The sequence below is a fragment of the Mirounga leonina genome, unplaced genomic scaffold (assembly GCF_011800145.1).
Source record: "Mirounga leonina isolate KUSES-001 unplaced genomic scaffold, KU_Mleo_1.0 Mir_125, whole genome shotgun sequence".
Lineage (NCBI taxonomy): Eukaryota > Metazoa > Chordata > Mammalia > Carnivora > Phocidae > Mirounga > Mirounga leonina.
Genome location: NW_023270305.1, coordinates 64,106,229 through 64,126,113, shown reverse-complemented (window position 1 = coordinate 64,126,113; position 19,885 = coordinate 64,106,229). Strand labels below are relative to the sequence as shown.

General features: G+C 40.0%; 1 protein-coding gene across 1 annotated transcript in view; it reads right to left on the bottom strand.

The window, feature by feature from the left end:
* FBXO11 (F-box protein 11) overlaps positions 1 to 18,578 on the bottom strand; it is an 84,992-nt gene extending 66,414 nt beyond the window's left edge. Inside the window, exon 1 of the mRNA XM_035001614.1 lies at positions 17,919 to 18,578. Within this exon, the coding sequence (XP_034857505.1) occupies positions 17,919 to 18,138 (220 nt within the window). The 5' untranslated portion in view covers positions 18,139 to 18,578. The remainder of the gene's footprint in view (positions 1 to 17,918) is intronic.
* Positions 18,579 to 19,885: the final 1,307 nt, after the last annotated feature.

Here is a 19,885-nt window from a genome sequence, read left to right as displayed (position 1 = left end):
TTTCCCATGGATATAAAGATATCTAATTGCTACTTAAGTGCTTTCAAAAACATTTTCTTGTTATGCTTAATATATAAATTACACATCATTTCTATTGTGCATTAGAAGTGCATACACTGATTTCAGATATCTATTAATATGGAAAATAGGTTCTGGTGAGTTTTCAGAAACTTCACTGCCAATTGTATTATAAATAAAAACATTCAGGACATTGAGCAAGATTACATAAGATACTATGAAATATTTACTGATAATCCACATATTAAGCATAAATGGATCTTTATGCTTACATAAATGTAAATGACAGTAAGCACCTGAGGCTGAGATATTGGTAGCTACCACAAAAGCATGGAAACTCAAAAACAAGTGATTAAATACTGAAGGAACCACTGAGTTCAAAAATTGGCAAGAATGAAAAAAAAAAAAAAAAGAGTAGCAAACTATATGATTCATTCAAGAACAATCTGTAGATAAGCCTGTCAAAAGAAGAATCATACCAAAAAAAGGGGGGGGGGGCAGCCAAAGTACAGAAGACTTTGAATCTGGACTAAAGAACTTAGATTATTCTAGAGGTGGTAAAGCCCTGAAGACAGGAGAGTGCCTAACTCAACTTTAAACGTCTTTCTGGAAAAGAAACACCAAGACAAAGTAAACTGTGAGATGAAGAGAGTATGATGACAGAGTTAAAATTCTGTCCTGGTAACTCTTCCATGTTCTCTGTCTGGCCCATTTCCTCTTACTAAGAATATCCTTTTTTTCCCTTTTCTTTATCTGTGACATACTCATTCTTCAAGATCTAGTTTAAGCATTCACTTTCTCTAGCAAGTCTTTTCAAACCATTTCAGCTCTCAGACTAGTTTCCCCTCCACTCTTAAGCATTTCATGTATACATTCATTCAATAACATTTAACCTCATACATTAATGGTGGGATTATTTTTTAAAAAACCAAATTTGGCAACATTTATCAAACTTTAAAATGCAAATATCCCTTTAATAACTCACTTTTATGAAACCAAAATTGTGACATAAACATGTTAAGATATTTGTACAAAGATGTTTACTTCAATACTATAATAGCAAAAAATAACCTGAATATTAATCAATAGATGTATATTTAACATAAATCATGGTCCATTCATATAATGAACTATTCTGCAACTATAAAAAATAAATGAGGTAATTTTAGATTTATATTGACACAGAAAAATGCCCAGGATATATTTAAGTAAAAACCAATACTTAATTTACAATTAATATATAGTGTGGTTTCTTTTTAATAAAGTAAGTGTATTTATATAAACATACATTAAAAAAAAACTCAACAGTAAACATCCACACACAGTTAAGAGTTACCTCTGGGGTGTGGTAGGTCAGGGGAAGAGAAAAGAACAGACTTTTCCTTTAAATTTTATATACTTCTATATTCATTAATTCACTGAAAAATCACTTAAAAATTTCTAGAGTGCCAGGCACTCATGATAATACCATTTACTTGGTATTATCACATTAAACATTAGGAGAGAATATTTTATGTTCCTGTTTACCGCACTAAAACATCCTGAAGGCAAGCTTTTATTTTCCCACAGTAACAACCATAACAACGTACAACTAACTGTTTACAGATTCACACAAATATGTAAAAGTATTTAAAAATGGAATGAATAGGGACGCCTGGGTGGTTCAGTTGGTTATGCAACTGCCTTGGGCTCAGGTCATGATCTCGGGGTCCTGGAATGGAGCCCCAAATCAGGCTTCCCGCTCTGCGGGGAGTCTGCTTCTCTCTCTCCTTCTGGCCCTCCCTCCACTTGTGCACACTCGCGCTCTGTCTCAAATAAATAAAATATTTTTTAAAAAAAAGATAAAAATGGGGGTGTCTGGGTAGCTCAGTCATTAAGCATCTGCTTTCGGCTCAGGTCATGATCCCAGGCTCCTGGGATCCAGCCCCTGCATCCGGCTCTCTGCTCAGCGGGGAGCCTGCTTCTCCCTCTCCCACTCCTGCTTGTGTTCCTTCTCTCACTGTGTGTCTTTCTGTCAAATAAATAAATAAAATCTTTAAAAATAAATAAAAAAGATAAAAATGGAATGAACAGGTTCTTATCTAATTCATGATAGTTGCTGCTTCTGAGAGGGTAGAAGTGAGAAGGGAATGGGATGAAAGGTACTTTTTAGAAAGAAGATTCAGCTCAATAAGCAATATTTTATGTATAATTTTTTCATAAAAACTATGATATTAATCATTTGTATGTTAGAGAAAGTCCAAGTTTTTTTCCAGTCGATTATTTGCCTTAACACTTTATTAGCACCCTTCATTGCACAGAACTTTCCATTCATGTAGTCAATTTCTTGATGTTTCCTTAATGACTCTGATTTTTTTTGGCACTGCTGAGGAGTGCCAAAGTACTTTCTTCTAATTTCTTCTATGATTTTCTAAAAATACTGAGCTCTTACTTGGAGGACATTATGCTAAGTGAAATAAGTCACTTAGAGTAGGACAAATACTATATGATTCCACTTACACGAGATATCTAAAACTGAATTCATAAAAGTATAGGATAGTGGTTTCTAGGGGCTCGGGATGAAAAGGAAATGAGGAGTTGCTATTCAATGGGTATAATGTTTCAGTTACGCAAGGTAAGTAAATTCTTCAGATCTGATGAAAAACTTGCCGATAGTTAACAATATTGTATTGTACCCTTAAAACTGTTAAAAGGGTAGATATCATGTTAAATGTTTTTACTTTAGTAAAAGAAATTTTTAATTAAAAAAAAGCTCTTTAACCATTTGAAACGTATTTTTTGGTATTGTACAAAGTAGGAAATTAACTGAATGCTTCTCCAAATGAATAATCAATAGTCTCAATATCGTTTATTAATAATTTCCTTATTGATCTGAAATACCATTATCATAAATTGGCACGTGAATTCACAGTGAAAAAGAACTTTGCCCTGGGAATCTTTACATGAATCTATTATCAATATGGTTCACCTTATACTGAATAATATAACTGCCTTTTTTTTATACCAGTACAGACTTAAAATATTAAGTCGATCTATAAGAAATAAGCTATTAAAATTTACTTTATATCCAACATTCTATGATTTCTTACTGATTTACCATTGCTAAGGTAATTAAAGTATCTAATCCTAATAGCTGACACCAAAAAAGCAAGGTATATAGTCTTCTTTAGTGACCTACTTTAGATGTTTACCAGATGTTCTTTACACCAGGGTAAATCATCAATCTAATAATTTAAATTCGTTTCCCCCAGCTATCTTCTGAGCATACAGAAAAATAACTGAGCAACATCCTTAAGAATTACTTTCAACCAGGGTGCCTGGGTGGCTCAGTTGGTTAAGCTTCTGCCTTCAGCTAAGGTCTAAGGTCATGGTCCTGGAGTCCTGGGATCGAGCCCCATATCAAGTTCCCTGCTCAGTGGGGAGCCTGCTTCTCCCTCACCCTCTCCCTCTGCCTGCTGCTCCCCCTACTTGTGCTGTGTCAAATAAGTAAAATCTTTAAAAAAAAAAAAAAAATTACTTTCAACCACGTGAAAGGTTTAGCCACCCTTTAGCTTATCCCTCTTTAGAATAACACTTAAATTTTTCTAATAGACGGGGCGCCTGGGTGGCTCAGTCGTTAAGCGTCTGCCTTCGGCTCAGATCATGATTCCAGGGTCCTGGGATCGAGCTCCACATCCGGCTCTCTGCTCCGTGGGAAGCCGGCTTCTCCCTCTCACGCTCCCCCTGCTTGTGTTCCCTCTCTCGCTGTCTCTTTGTCAAATAAATAAGTAAAATCTTTGGACGCCTGGGTGGCTCAGATGGTTAAGCGTCTGCCTTCGGCTCAGGTCATGATCCCAGGGTCCTGGGATCGAGTCCCGCATCAGGCTCCCTGCTAGGCGGGGAGCCTGCTTCTCCCTCTGCCTCTGCGTCTCTCTCTCTCTGACTCTCATGAATAAATAAATAAAATATAAAAAAAAAAAATCTTAAAAAAAATTTTTTTTTTCTTTTTTTAAAGATTTTATTTATTCATGAGAGACAGAGAGAGAGAGAAGCAGAGGGAGAAGCAGGCTCCCAAGGAGCAGGGGACTCAAGGGGGGGCTCGATCCCAGGACCCTGGGTTCATGACCTGAGCCGAAGGCAGACAACCATCTGAGCCACCCAGGTGCCCCCCCAAAAAATTTTCTAATGGACATATTTTTCAACCACTTCAACATTTTACAAGTCTTATTACTATAAAATGGTATCATGTGTTTACACACACACAAACACACTTTAGGATGATTCATTCAACTGTAGTCCATATTGTTTTCTGCTATACTTGGTTCTAGTTCAACATTTCTAAACGACTACTCGCTTTTTTGCTGTTTCTACAAAGATGAAGGCATTTTTTTTTTTTACAGACCATTCAAAGTAATTTGATTTCTATTCTTGGTTTTTCGGGTACTTAACCCCAGCCCCCCCCCCTTTTTTTTAATCTGTTAACTTAATATGCTCAATAGCCTAAATTAGTAATTATATGAACAAATCTTGGTCCAGAGAAGGAAGCTGAAACAGAAATAACTATTTACTAAATGTCTATTTGCAAATGGTTAGCACTTTTTTTTTTTTTCCTAAAGATTTTATTTATTTATTTGAGACAGAGAGAATGAGAGAGAGAGAGCACATGAGAGGGGGGAGGGTCAGAGGCAGAAGCAGGCTCCCTGGCGAGCAGGGAGCCCGATGAGGGACTCGATCCAGGGACTCCAGGATCATGACCTGAGCCGAAGGCAGTCGCCTAACCAACTGAGCCACCCAGGCGCCCCGGTTAGCACTCTTTTTGTAACTTGTAGCTTCCATATAATACAACTTTTAAAATTTTCCCAACTACAACACCAATATGACTCCTTCATAAAATAAAAGCTGTATTTAAATCCACCTATATTCCTCTTGTTCCTTCTTCAGCTACCAAAGTCACTGTTTCAGGAAAATACTGTGAATTCATCTGTAATCAGCTCTTCATAAAACTATGTTGATTACTATCTAGAATCTACACTTAATGACTGATCTGCCCTAAATCTTATCAGTAACCCCTACTTTTTTTTTTTAAGATTTTAGAGAGAGAGCATGTCGGGGGTGGGGGGGTGGCGAGAGAGGGAGGGAGAGAAAAGCAGACTACCCACTAAGTGCTGAGCCTGATGCCGGGCTTGATCTCGTAACTCTTGAGATCACGACCTGAGCTGAAAGCAAAAGTCTGATGCTTAACTGACTGTGCCACCCAGGTGCCCCTAGTAGTCCGTACTTTTATTTATTTATTTTTTTAAAGATTTTATTTATTTATTTGAGAGAAAGTGAGCTAGAGAGAGAGCACAAGCGGCGGCGGGGGGAGCCAGAGGGAGAAGCAGACTCTCTGATGATCAGGGAGCCTGACACAGGGCTCAACCCCAGGACCCTGGGATCATGACCTGAGCTGAAGCATACGCTTAACCAACTGAGCCACCCAGGCACCCCAAAGCCCCTTTAAAAACAAAACAAAAACATTCACCTACTTCAATGAAGATTTTTAGTATATTTTCTAATAAAAAAATGTTTTCTCGGGCGCCTGGGTGGCTCAGTTGGTTAAGCGACTGCCCTCGGCTCAGGTCATGATCCTGGAGTCCCTGGATCAAGTCCCACATCGGGCTCCCTGCTCAGCAGGGAGTCTGCTTCTCCCTCTGACCCTCTTCCCTCTCATGCTCTCTCTCAAATAAATAAATAAAATCTTTAAAAAAAAAAAAATGTTTTCTCTTGGTTCAGGTTTACAAGTAGTCTATAAGATGATCAAAAGACTGGTCAAATGTGAGATGAGTTAATTCCAAATCTAATAACTAATTTTAGGCTGCAAAGAAAGCCACTGCAGTTTATTTATTCTCAAACACATTAGGTCCCACAATCCAAAACTTTTAAGAATACAGTATCTTAGAAAGGGAAGGTTGGTTTGTTGTTTTTTTTTAACTGATAATGGTGAAACAATTTCCCTTAGCAATCTGTTTCAACTTAATAAATTGACAGTCATTAATTCTTTCAGGGCTAACTCCAGTTTTGTGAGAAGAAAATATCTTCCACATAAAACTACCAAATTGACATGAGTCCATACCACCAGGGTACAAAAGAAACAGCCACCTGTTATGACCAGTATTAAGTTCTGCTTTTCTTTCTAACAGTTTGCACACTAAATTTCCATCATTCAGCCAGGCAAGTAATTAAAATACTGTTTCTATGTATTTGTATTTACATAACCTATGGTCACAAACTTATCCTAGAAAGACAGAATCACTGGCTCAAAGTCTCAAGTAACCAATTTGTTTTTAATTCTGAATTCTGACTTTATCATTAGTTATCCTCATCTCCTATAAATGATATATATAAGCAATCATTATCCTAAAGTTGCTGTGGATACAAACTAAAAATGTCCATAAATTAATAAGCAGTTAAAACACAGAGCACTGAGAAATGTAAAATTTTAAGCTCTTACTCAAGTTTAAAATGACCTTTGTGAGAACTTTATCTTCAGACCAAATACTATAAGTTCACATCACAATCACAACTATTAAAATCTTTTTAAAAATACAAACCTCTTTCCTTCCAGATTCCAATGTACAAAGAGTAACAAAAATCACCTCACCTCCACCATTCCAAGACACTGCTAACATTTCACCAAAAATTTTTAGACACTTCACAAAATCAAGAGTGCATATTCCAAGTTTCAGAAAGCGTACTGAGTGTGTTCTCAATACATGTCTATGATTGGTATGTAACATTTTTCTAGTCCTCTAAAACCAGACTTAACTTTACAAAACCTGGACAAGCTCACTAGACCCAGATCTCTCAGCTTAGTTTTTCAGCTTTAAAGATTTCAGCTAAAAGGTTCTCAAATCAAATGACTCAGAAATAGAGGATAGGTTCCCTGTGAGATGTTGCAGTAGAGACTAAGACAGCATCAGAAAAAAAATCCATAAAGGCACCCTGAGTTACAACTACTTGTATGTGGGACTACAGATGCTACGAAGAAAATTAAAGTGTTGTTTTATCTCTGCAATTGAAGATCTTAGATTCTGGCAACATATAATCTAATTTAAACCTGTCTACTTTCAGTTTCTAGATATAAAGGCAAAACAATGAATGCAATGAAGAAGGAAGACACCATGAAAACAAGATGAATGACCCCAACTCCTCAGGTAATTTCCTTCACTAGCCACATGTTTCTTTCTTAATCATATACAGAAGCATGCTATAACTTAGCTTAAACTTTGGGCTGCAACAACTTTTTTTTAAGTAGGCTCCATGCCCAACGTGGGGCTTGAACTCACTACCCCTATATCAAGAGCTGGACGCTCTACCAACTGAGCCAGCCAGGCAACAACTTTCTAACTGTAGCACAAACGTAATTCGGTAAATGATTAAAGGGTAGAACATGTATCAGACAGCAGGGGGTCATAACAAACCTTCATCTTAACAGCATCTCACAGATGACTCTCCAACAGTCTCGGGTCTTGGAAAAGTGGACAGATAAGGTTACAAACAAAACTCCGGTGTGGTATATGTATGTATGTATGTGCGTGTGTATCCTTAAAAATATTTATCAGAAGACAATGAAAACCGTATCAACATGCTTATTTTCAATTCATTTTGATTTTGAATGTTATTTAGTCTCTAACTCAACCATAAGTTCCATAAAAGCAAGAACCATGTCTGTACAACAATACCTAACAAATTCAGATCTCAATGATTATACTGGTAATTTAAATGATACAGAAAGTTTTAGAGCATCTCAGAAGTCACCTCATTCAAAATCCCCTACTTTAGAAACTGGATTAAGAAACCATTCTAGAATTTTTTTTTTTATCTTTGGTTTTACTAAATTCAAGTCAGTTAACATATAGTAGATATGGGGTAGAATTTAGTGATTCATCAGTTGCATGTAACACCCAGTGCTCATTACATCAAATACTCTCCTTAATGCTCATCACCCAATTACCCCATTCCCCAGCAACCCTCAGTTTGTTCTCTATAGTTAAGAGTTTCTCTAAAAAGGGCATCTGGGTGGCTCAGTTGGTTAAGCGACTGCCTTCCGCTCAGGTCATGATCCTGGAGTCCCTGGATCGAGTCCCATTGGGCTCCCTGCTTCTCCCTCTGACTCTCCCCCCTCTCATGTGCTCTCTCTCTCTGTCTCAAATAAATAAAATCTTAAAAAAAAAAAAAAGTTTCTCTAAAAAAAAAAAAAGCCACTTTGATGAAAAAGCTCAGGTTCCTTCTCCCCAAACTTAAAAGCAACATTTACTCAATGTGGCTATGTTATTTAAAAAAGGAAGGAAGGAAGGGAGGGAGGGAGGGAGGAGGCAGTCTCCTCCATACTGCTGGTTGTGGACAAGAAAGAACAACTGTTAGCACTAACACTGATCTGGTAAGTGCTAAAAGATCAGACACAAAATAGTAAGATCTTACTCTTTTTGGTATCTAAGGCTACCGTATCATCAGTTTCAAGCAAGCGATTCCTTAAAAACAGAGCCCCGTCTCAGTCACTGATGGCCTGGTTCTGGGGATATTTGTATGGTGGGGAATATGAGCTTATAAACCACTAACTAGCACTTCAGCAGCACAGTTGAGGAGGAAGCCCTTTTACACCTTCTTCCTATACATCAGGAACTGACAGATCTGGCCAAGGACTAGAAAAACAACTTGAAAACAAAATGTGCCTCAATTTTTCTATGAAAGTTTTTTTTTTTTTTTAAAGATTTTATTTATTTATTTGAGAGAGAGAGAATGAGAGAGAGCACATGAGAGGGGGGAGGGTCAGAGGGAGAAGCAGACTCCCCGCTGAGCAGGGAGCCCGATGTGGGACTCGATCCAGAGACTCCAGGATCATGACCTGAGCCGAAGGCAGTCGCTTAACCAACTGAGCCACCCAGGCGCCCTTTCTATGAAAGTTTTATAATTTTATATTTATAATCAAGATATGTAGGAAAAAAGCGAAACAATCAACCAAATAAAAGCAGAATATTTTCACAAGAGTTAAAAGGATAAGCGTAAAAGTAGTAAGGAACAGGATCCCAAACTGAAATGGAGAAACAAAGTATGGCAGTAGCAAAAAGAAATAATTTTTCGAATGAAGGCTTAGAATCACACATTAAAGTACACAGTATTTTTGAAAATTCCTATATTTAAAAAAAGATTTCCTTCCTCCTCAAAATAACTCAACTTACAACCTTTGGTGAAAAATACAGTATATTAAGTTAATTGGGTAAACTTTCTAATGCTGGACTTACAGCATACATACCAAAAGACTTAAGAAAAACACTAATATCTGAAATAAAATCGTTTTAGCAACATTACTTATGAGATGCCATATTCATATCTGTCTTAAAGCTCTTTTACCTCCCATGTAAATGGAAGCTCTGCCTCTGAGAAAAGATAACGGTATAATGTTGAGGTATAAAACTTACCAGGAATGTGTACATGTGTTCACCAAAAGAGACACATAAAATGCTCATAGGAGCACTATTTCTGACAGCCAAAGATGAAAACTCCGTCTATTAATCGTACAATGAATAAATTGTAGTATACTCATACAATGTACTATTATACAGCAACAAGAATGAACAAACTATTGCTACAAGCAACAACATGGATGAAACAAATATTGAGTGAAAGAAGCCAGACACATAGGAATACATACTGGGTGATTACATTTATATAAAGTTCAACAGACAAAACTAATCCCAGCAGTTAGAAAGATAGGGCTGGGGATAATGAGTGGGAAGGCCTGGAGGGTGGCGGGGGTAAGGCCAGGATGGGATGAATACCACTTCTGGGATGCTGGTAGTGTTTATTTCTTGATCTAGGTATTACTGGCTACACAGATATGCTTACTTTGTGTAAAGTCATCAAGCTATACACCAATGATTTGTGCACTTGTATACTTTCATTAAAACCTTAGTTTAGGGGCGGCCTAGGTGCCTCAGTCGTTGGGCATCTGCCTTCGGTTCGGGTCATGATCCCAGGGTCCTGGGATCGAGCCCCACATCGGGCTCCCTGCTCCGCAGGAAGCCTGCTTCTCCCTCTCCCATTCCCCCTGCTTGTGTTGCTTCTCTCACTGTGTTTCTCTCTGCCAAATAAATAAATAAAATCTTTAAAAAAAAAAATAAAAAAAAACCCTTAGTTTAAAAAAACCTAATAAGGGCGCCTGGGTGGCTCAGTTGGTTAAGCGACTGCCTTCAGCTCAGGTCATGATCCCAGGGTCCTGGGATGGAGTACCGCATCGGACTCCCTGCTCTGCGGGGAGCCTGCTTCCCCCTCTCCCACTCCCCCTGCTTGTGTTCCCTCTCTCGCTGTGTCTCTCTCTGTCAAATAAATAAATAAAATCTTAAAAAAAAAAAAACCTAATAAAATTATTTTGACAATTTAAATATAGTTATATATAGTATACGTACATAATTATATATAGATCTGTTTCTAATTCAAATTACCACTGCTAATTTAAATGACCCATACATACTGCCACTCCTACCTGCTCTAATTCTTTTTCTTCTCTCCATCCCCATCCCCTACCCAAAATTAAGTCTTCTGAAAAAATAGAAAGTGAAACTTTTAAGAAAAATTTTAGGGTCAGAAGTAGATTAGGAAAAACAATAAATGTGTAAGGTAAGTGATTCTTGCAAGACTCTTCTACCCCTACATGCTTATTTTGTCTATGAGGAAGCATTCCTATCCAAAAGGTCTTTGTCCAAATCACTTATTTCTATCTCTTTTACTGGGTCTAAAATACCAAAATTTGACTAAGTGATCAGTTTCTTAAAAATGCAAATGCATTTCAAAGGATTATGAAGTTATCAGTCATACAACTGTTCAGTAGATCCGTGGCTACTTTTAACAGAAAAATGAGTGATTCCACAATTTCTTTTACCATACAATCACTTTGCCAATAACATTCAATTTCAAAACACAATGTCCTCACCCACCCCCATTTCTTTCAAACACTTCTTTGATCCTTTATCTCTGCCATGACACAAACCTGGAATGATTTCTACTTTCCATTTGTTAAATTCTACATCACTTCTAATTTTCCTTAAAGCCTGTTTTTTTTCCCCAAGGATGTATGATTATGTGGGAAGAAACAATTACTAATGACGTATATATACCAACCCTGTCCAACTCAAAATATAACAGGTGAATAAAAAAAGAGTTCTATGTTCTTCCTCTTCCCCACTTGCTTCCTCCTAAGTGTCAGATTCTCATAAAGCCATGTGGTCTTATACATACTATGTTATACACTCTGGATGTAAGATACAAAATCAATACTTGAGTGTAAAAAGAATTCTCATATCTAAACTCAAGTCAGCAAACTAGCAAAGGCTAAACTGATTTAAGTCCGTTATCAATACACGGTACTAAAGAAAGAAATGCCAAAGATTGAATCCCTATAATAGCCAGTTAATTCCACTCTGAGGAAAAAAAAGATTTTGACACAACCTAACTTGACCATCTGGAAAATGAGTGCTGTTGCACACCAGAAGAAAACAGTGAAGCTAAGATTTTCACTATTACCAGAAAAATAATTTTAAAGCACAGGTTATTACTCCATTTCTATCACTCAATTTCAAAGCTTTGAAAAAATAGAAAAGTGGGCTCTCTTCACAAAAAAGATGAATAGTACCTCTTCTCTCATAAGATGTGGAAGTATTCCATAATGTTTTTAAAGGTTTAGGCACCAGTTGAGAGAACAGCATTTAATCATTTTTTTCTCCTTTTTTTGAACATAGTCACAATTTTCCATTCGTTACAAGGGCTAACCATTTGACAACTGGGTCTTTAGAAACTGGGGAGAGTAAGCCACTAACATACAGAACTTAAATTTGCTTTAATATACTATCTTATTTGGGGTTTTTTAGAACAAAAAAAATACACGACATATTCATTTTTAAAGTAAATATTTTTGATATTTCCTTAAACTAAAATAAATTATATAGGAGAAGTTAGTTGGTTTCATTTCTCTATTTTCTAAGGATTAAGTTTACACACATTTCTTGTGTTAACCTAACATATATAAAAACCCCAGGCTAGATATCTAAAGACATCAAGCTTTGGTGACAAAAGGATATTCAGTCCACAAACCTGCCAAAATTACCACTGAAGAATAACTGAACTCATATTTTTTTCCTTCCTGAAATAGTCTAGTCTATAACCATGAGCTAAAATGACTTAACACCTTTTACTCATAACTTATGAGTTATGCAAGGGAAATCTACCCCTTTTTCTACAATGAATGCTTAGTGATCTCAACAAGCTGGAAAAACATGCTGGCCAATCAGTGCAATCTCTTCTAGAGACAGATCTACATTAGAGGTAAAGTTATGATCAGAAGGTTACTTAGAAAATGTGAAAGCAGATGTTTAACAGTCAATGGCATCAGACTACTGAACCAGCTTTCAGTAAAATAGAGGGGATAAGATAGGGGACGGATGTGCTTCAAAGGCTGTTATTCCATCCCCTAAATGTGATGAAGACATTCTGCCAAACGCATTTTGTTATCTCCTCTTGTTTATGGGAAGACTCAGTGATATAAATCAATTTTGAAATTCTTCTCTGCTATTTACTATGAATACTCACTGCTGATTAATGTCTATCTTACAGAATTGCTAAAAGGGTTAAAAGACATACTGTCTAAGAAGTATCTGGCATAGACTCTAGTACATAAGCAGAAAGAGACCTATGTTTATTATTATTCTCAATACCAATTTCTTCCATTTCCTTACTTTTTCTTTAAAGAATATTTCAATTCATTCTTATAATTATAAACCAGTCTCCCTAAGGTTATACGAAGTCAGCTAGATTGCATTTTTGGGTATGCCAGAAACTAACGACTCATACACATTTTATCTCTTGGGTTTAGTTTTATATACAACTGATTGCATTCCTTACTATTATTTTTAAAATTTTTAAAAGCTGCCATTCACTGAGCATCTATCAAGTGATAGATACTTAAATCTCTCAGCAATAATTTTTCCATAAGGCAAGTATTATCATCCCCCCATCTTAAAGATAAAGAAGTAAAGGCTCCAAGAGTTTACACTGCTTGCCCCATGTCAAACAGCCTGTTGATGGTGTAGCCAGGATCGGAATCCCCATTTAGCTAGCTGTAACTCTGAGCTCTATCATACTGCCCAACTGTCTCAACTCTTATATTTTGCTTCTTTATAATTTTATTTTCAAAGGCTAACCACTACAATTTGGGGGTACCTGGTCAGCAACCTCACATAAACTGGAATTCTCTGGAAGTTGAGAATGCAATTCAAAGGGCTGATTAAATTAGTAGTCTAAAACAAAATAACCCTTCAGAGACTAGTGGGACAAGACAGACACAAAATAAGAGTAACTTATTAGTTAGGAATAAATTGGAGGACAATAAAAAACCTCAAGTTGAGATAATTCATTATTATAGATTGTTTAGCTTCAAAATTAAGACAAACGGTAGGGGGGGGGGGCCTTAGAAAATACTCACTAGCCTTGAATTCTGACAAATTTAAGTTCAGGGGTCTTAACAGGTCAGGATCTCCTGGTAGTTCTTGCTTTACCTGGTAGGTATCCAAGTTGGCTGATCTGTCCGTGGGTTTGCCAGAACTTCCAGTAAAGAAACAGAAAAGCAGTATAGTGACAACCCATAAGCCTCATCAGCAGAACTTTAACACTGGCATTGTCACTATCTCATTCCTACCCCTCAAATAATTTGTAAGCTTTGAGAAAACAGGCTCTCCTCCCCAAACACACACAAAAATGGGTTACATCTCTCCTTTCATGTATGTAAAAATTTTGAAGGTTTAGCCACAAGAAGGGAGAGCAATGCCCCACAGTACTTAATTCCTAAAACAGGAAAAAATCATGTCCCTTGTCCAGAACTCTTCTATCAAAAAAGGTTGCAGAAGTTCCTTATTCTTGTATTCTGTAAGTTCCTTATTCTGAAGAGCCTGAAGGTAAAATATCATGAGCTAGAATAAGCCCACAGAAAATATGATTAGCAAGCATGACTAGAACGCTAAGGAGTTTCCTGGCTGCTGCATATTACAAATAATGTAGCTCCATCAGGAATATTTCATGTAATACTATATGAACTCAATTACTTCAATAAGTTTAGTTAAAACAAAACCCTGTAGTTCCAGGGTCACAGGTGAGATTTTTATTCCATAAATATGAAATTAAAAAGAATGATTACTATTTTACTCTGTATAATCACTGCAGACTAGAAATTAATAGCAATACCCATTAATATATTGTATTCATTAAATTTCTTTAACTATAAATTATTACACAGTTAAAATTTCAGAACTTCAAAAGAATCTTATGAATTTTCTAGCCAGGAAGAAATTACACCTATTTTCAAAAACTTCCATATCAAGATTTTCAGTTGGCAAATTTCATCTTTTATTAAAACATAATAAATGAGAAACTAATAATAGTGATTGATTCCAAGTAGGAGAATCTAGTATGTGAGGCAGGTGTAGGCAAGAAACTCTGGAATTTTAAATTATGTGCATTTATTACCTATTCAAAGTAATCAATTTTAACTACAAGCTAAAAGTGCTCAGAATACATAGCGCTTCTTCAGGCTTATTATAAGCTTTCCTCATACTTCTCCTAGAAAAAGACTACCAAAGAGATATTAAAATAAATTCAGCAGAACAAGTTGCAAAAGTGAAATCCTTGTAGGATTTTTAAAAGAAAAGAAATATAAAAAATCTAACCCCACACTACTTCCAGATTCACTGAGTCTGAAATGTATTATCCAAGTGTCCCTATGTGCAACACAAATTACTTTCTACTAAAGTAGTATGTGAAATCCTAAACTCTGGAACTTAAGCTAAAATACCAAAACATATAATGATTAGTATTCCATCTTAAGACAGTGGGCCATTTCAGATAACATGAGTGAAGACAGCATTCCATGAAACACCCAGGCCAATTATTTCCCAATGTGGGTTATAAGTAATTCTCCCCCATGGAAGGCTTTGAAAAGTCCTTATAAAAATTCACTCTAGAAGACTATTTCTTTCTACATCAAACATTGGCCATTACATACACAAGAGTGTGCGTGTGTGTGTGCGCGTGTTTAAGGACATATCAAGGAAGTTTTTAGATGAATTAACCTGTGGGTGAATAAGCAACTAAAACCAGCCCTGACAAAATTTTTGCCTGAAAAAAAATACTATCTTGTAACTGTTCTATTACCACTAAAAAGCCAAAAATCCATCCTTTATGTGAAATATACAGACTGATTTAACTTGTCTTAAAAACAGTGAGTCTGACTTCAATTCCTGACCAGGAAAGCTGTCTGATCCACTATTATGTAACTCTATCCAAACTCTAATGTAAGAGTTACATATCCATTAAGAGTTAGTTAAAAAAAAAAAAAAAGTAAAACACACACACGTGTTAGCTGTAGTTCCTTAATTACCTTGTCAAAATTATGAAACCCAGCATATTCTTAAACAACAATAAAACCTCTCCTATCCAAACCAGAAATAGTGACACTCCGCATGCTCCATAAAACTTTTAAAATAAAGAGTATTCCTTTTGGCTAACTTCTGATCATTATGTGAACTGTACATTTTAAAAAAGTAATCAAATTGCCAATTTTTGAAGAATTACATATTTTACATAAATCTGGCAAAAACTTTATTAGTCTTTTAATTTAGCTTAATGTTTTATTCATTTTAAAGCCATTTACTTGCCCTCTAAAAGACCCACAGTCTTTTCCCTGAAGGCTAATCAGCAAGTTCTTTTCCCCTCTGTGCCAACATAGAATCTCCAGAACAGTTTCTACTAGCTGCAGCAAAGCAACAATTCTACAGTGCATCTGATTTACTATCTGGTTAGGTACATACTGAAATCTTGATTTCATGAACATCTTAAGTCAGCTTACGCACATGAATGAAAAGAAAATTGACACTCTGGCATGTCAATGCCAACAACCAAGTCACTTTACTTCAAAAGGAAACAGACTTTAGGAGCTAATAATTCACACAAATGAAGAAAAGTATCCAAGATAAAAGTACCTCAGCTAAGTTTGAAATTACACACACCGTGAAAAGGAGATTCAGAATAAATATTTTAAAATACACAATGAGACTAAATTAAGTTTGGCCAAACAGATTTAATTCAGCCCTAATGGTATGAACAAATCAGTACATCTTGAAAACGCTTGCTTACTTCTAGCAATTAAATCCTTACTATGCCAGGATTTCAATCTAGTGTCACTGTTTTCTCAAAAAATTTTGTGACACAACATATAGTGGAAGGAGACGAGTATTATTTGAATGGAACACAGGAAAACCCTGATATGCAAATGTGAAAGGAAATGATGAAACTACAAATATTTTTAATTTACAAAAAAAAAGGTAAATGTATCAAAGAATCACTAAAACATATTTGCCAATAATGTTACACAAGACCTCTAACTGGCTTGAAACATCACATTCTTTCAAGCAACATATAGCAAACTGCTTTCTCAAGGACTATCTGTAACAGTGACTAGTGAAAACCCTTTGAACTATTTTTCAGATTATCATCTCTCTTTTCCATTTAAGTATTTTCGTCAAGTACAACACTGAAACAGTTTTTAAGGAAATGTATAATTTTTAAAAGCCATTTAATCTCAATTCCCTTAATCAAAGGAGGTGTGACAACCAACGCATGTAAAATTAACCTTAATCCTCCAACGAAAACACGCAAAATGTCTCCTAACAATTCCCCTCCTCCTTAAAACAACAACCGTACACATAAATATGGTACTGACCTCCACCCCCACTGAGAGCAGCTAATTAATAAAGAGAATAGTTACGTTTGGAGACCAAGGTGCAACACCCTACCTCACAAACCTCCCAAAATAACCACATCATCAAACTAGAACTGAACATTATTTTTCCTAAACCAAGAATCCAACCCCCGGGAGCCTCAGCCCTTAGACAATGGTGGTTACCAGATAGAGCTGCACAGTTGGGTCCAAATGACACATTTCACTAGGCCTTGGACACAGCACACACTCACACTCTCCCAAGGGGCCAGCTGGAAAGAAGGGGCGTTCAAACCCCACTAGGAGACGGAGGGTGGCACGGTGGCGTAGGGGTTCGCTAGGGGAGGACAGGCGAGAGGGGTGGTCGACAGAGCGGAAGGGTAACTGCACCGCACGCGAGGGAGGGGGCTGGAAATGGCCGATGGATTCTATATTTATTTATTTAAAGGTCTTGATTTAACGGGTCCTTCCCAGGGGTTCTGTAACGAAAGCCAAACTGCGCAGCAAACATTGTGGGGTTGGGAGAGTAGTCGCTGCTCCCCCTACCCCGTGACTAGGGAGGGGGGTGGGGGAAACAAGTTCCCCGGCCAACACCACAGACCACTCGGATTCCCCCCCTTCCCCCTCCTCCACAGGAAGGGGGAGGCTAACAGAGAAAAGGGGGAAAACAAGTTCCCCAGCCAGCCCCATCGCCCGATCACTCCCAGTTGTTCCCCCCACCTTCTGTTAGGAAGGGGGAGTCTAAACCGTGGAAGGCAGCAGAAAAGGGGGAAATCCCACCCTCTGCCTCCCCCCACCCTAGCCACCAACAGACTCCTCCGGGGTCCGTGAGCCAGGCGAGAAGCCAAAGGATGGGTGGGGGTAGAGGGTGCCGAGCCCCCGCAACCAAACAAAGCGCGGCCTGAGCGAGAGCCCGGGCGAGTGGGGAAGCCGCGGCTTTTCCTGCCAGCCGGGGCCCGGGCCGGGCTGACACTGCGGCACCGGCGGACCCGCCTCCGCTCGGCCTCCGTCTCCCACCCCCGGGGCGCACAGGCCTCCCCCGCCCGCCCCGGTCTCCCTCCCCGCGGGTCCCGGCCGGCCGGCGCCCGAGCCGGCGGGCGGCGGGGAGGGAGCGCGGCCTTACCCCGCTCGCCGGCGTTGTTCCGCTCCTGGGGCAGCGGCGGAGGCGGCGGTGGCGGCGGCGGAGGCTGCTGCTGCTGCGGCGGCGGCGGAGGCTGCTGCTGCGGCTGCTGCTGGGGCGGCTGCGGCGGCGGCTGCTGCGGGGGCTGCTGCTGCTGTTGCTGCACCGGGCGCGGCCGCGACACTCGCCTGGGTCTCCGGTTGGCGGCTCGGACGGAGTTCATTTGCCGGGCTGAGGTGGCGGCGTTGGCGGAGGGACACACACACACGCACACGCACTGCGAGCTCCGGGGCAGGAGAAGGGGGTGGGGAGGGGGAGGAAGGAAAGGGGGCGAGGGGAAGGGGAGATGGGAAGGGCGGAGGGGGCGAGCGAGAGCCCGAGTCCGAGAGAAAGGCCCGCGGAGACGGAGACCGAGCGAGGCCGGGCGGGCGGGCCTGACGCGCGGGGAAGGCCGAGGCCGCCGGGCGGGGCGGCCGCGAGGGACGGAGACAGAAAGACGGGCAGAGCGAGAGAAAGAAAGAAAGGGCGTCCGCCCGCCTGGGGATCCCGAGGCGAAGCGCGGCGTCGGCGGGTGAGGAGACAGACTCCGGTCCCGCCGACTCCCGAGCGGCGTCTCCGGCGGCGGGGGGAGTGGGCGGGCGGGCGAGGAAGGGAGAAGGAGGAGAAGAGAGGGAGAGAAGGGAGGGAGGGAGCAGGGGGCGCCCGGCTCGTTTTTTCCCTCTTCCTCCCCCCACACCCCCTGAAAGAGATTTCTGTGAGGAATTTTTTCTTTCTTCGGCCTCTTCTCTCTCCTCCCCCCCCTTCTCTCCTCGGCGAAGGGGAAATGAGTGTGAAGGGAGGAGATAGAGGGAAAAAGAGGCGTCGTCGTTCCTCCTCCTTAAAGGAACCCTTCCTCCTCCTCCTCCTCCTCAACCCCGTCGCCGCTGCTTCTGCTGCTGCTCCGTGGCAGGAGGAGCCATTGACACCGCCGGAGCCTCCACTCGCCCAGTGGGTCCCTCCCCGCCGCGGGGCTGGCCAGGGGCGCGGGGGAAGGCCGCGGGGCGGCGGGGGGAGGGGTGAATGGGCGGGGAAGCAGATGGGCGGGGATTCCAGCCAAGCAGCCAATGGGGAGCTCCCATACAACCTTCAGGCCAATGGGGCCTCCGCTCTTATGGCGGAGTCCCTTCCTTCAACGCCCTGTTTCCTCTCTCGGGTTTCCTCCCTCCCTCGCAGAGGAGGGGGAAGGAGGGATGGGGGAGTGTGGTGGGGCGGGTGATAATGGGGAGGTATCAGGGCATATAATAGAGCGGGGGGTGGGCGAAGAGAGCGCTAGTGCGTAGCGACGATTCTAGGAGAGGAGGTGCTCGGAGGGAAGGGCGGGGGCTGCTGATGTAATGGGGAGAAGTGATTAATCCTTTGGTTCGCCTTTTCAGTCCTTCCCTCCCCCCCCCCCCCCCCCACCTTCACCCGATTTTTTAAGCAGGAAAAAAAGTGGAGCCAGGGAGCCGATCCTTGGTAACTCGCGTTTTCTGTGGTAGGTAGGTTCAAAGTGTGAGCTGTAGGGAGCGCTAGAGATTCTGTGCCCTTTAGCCCAGCTGAGGGTATTTGCAAACCTTGGAGATCCAATTCACTGAGCTTTCAGCTTGTAACCGAAGTTTGGAGTACTTTCCTAATCGTAGCCTAAGAGGAGTCACCTAAGTCTTGAAAAGGTTTTGGTAAATAGGCAATAGACCTTTGGTCAATTTCTTTTTTGGAAACGTGGTCTATATTAATGTTCAGGAAAATACTATGTGAGAAAAGGAGGGAAGTAAATGTGCTGAGGTTATGATTGTTTATGTGATTTAAGAAAAAAATTTTTCTTAGATCCCACAAACTCAAAGGAAAAGGAAAAACCCCAGGAGGAATTATCTTTTGTATCTGTATCTGGTCCCCTCAGCATAATCTGTCCCCAAGGAAAACGCGTTTTTATTCCCTAGCTTTTGTTGTGAAGA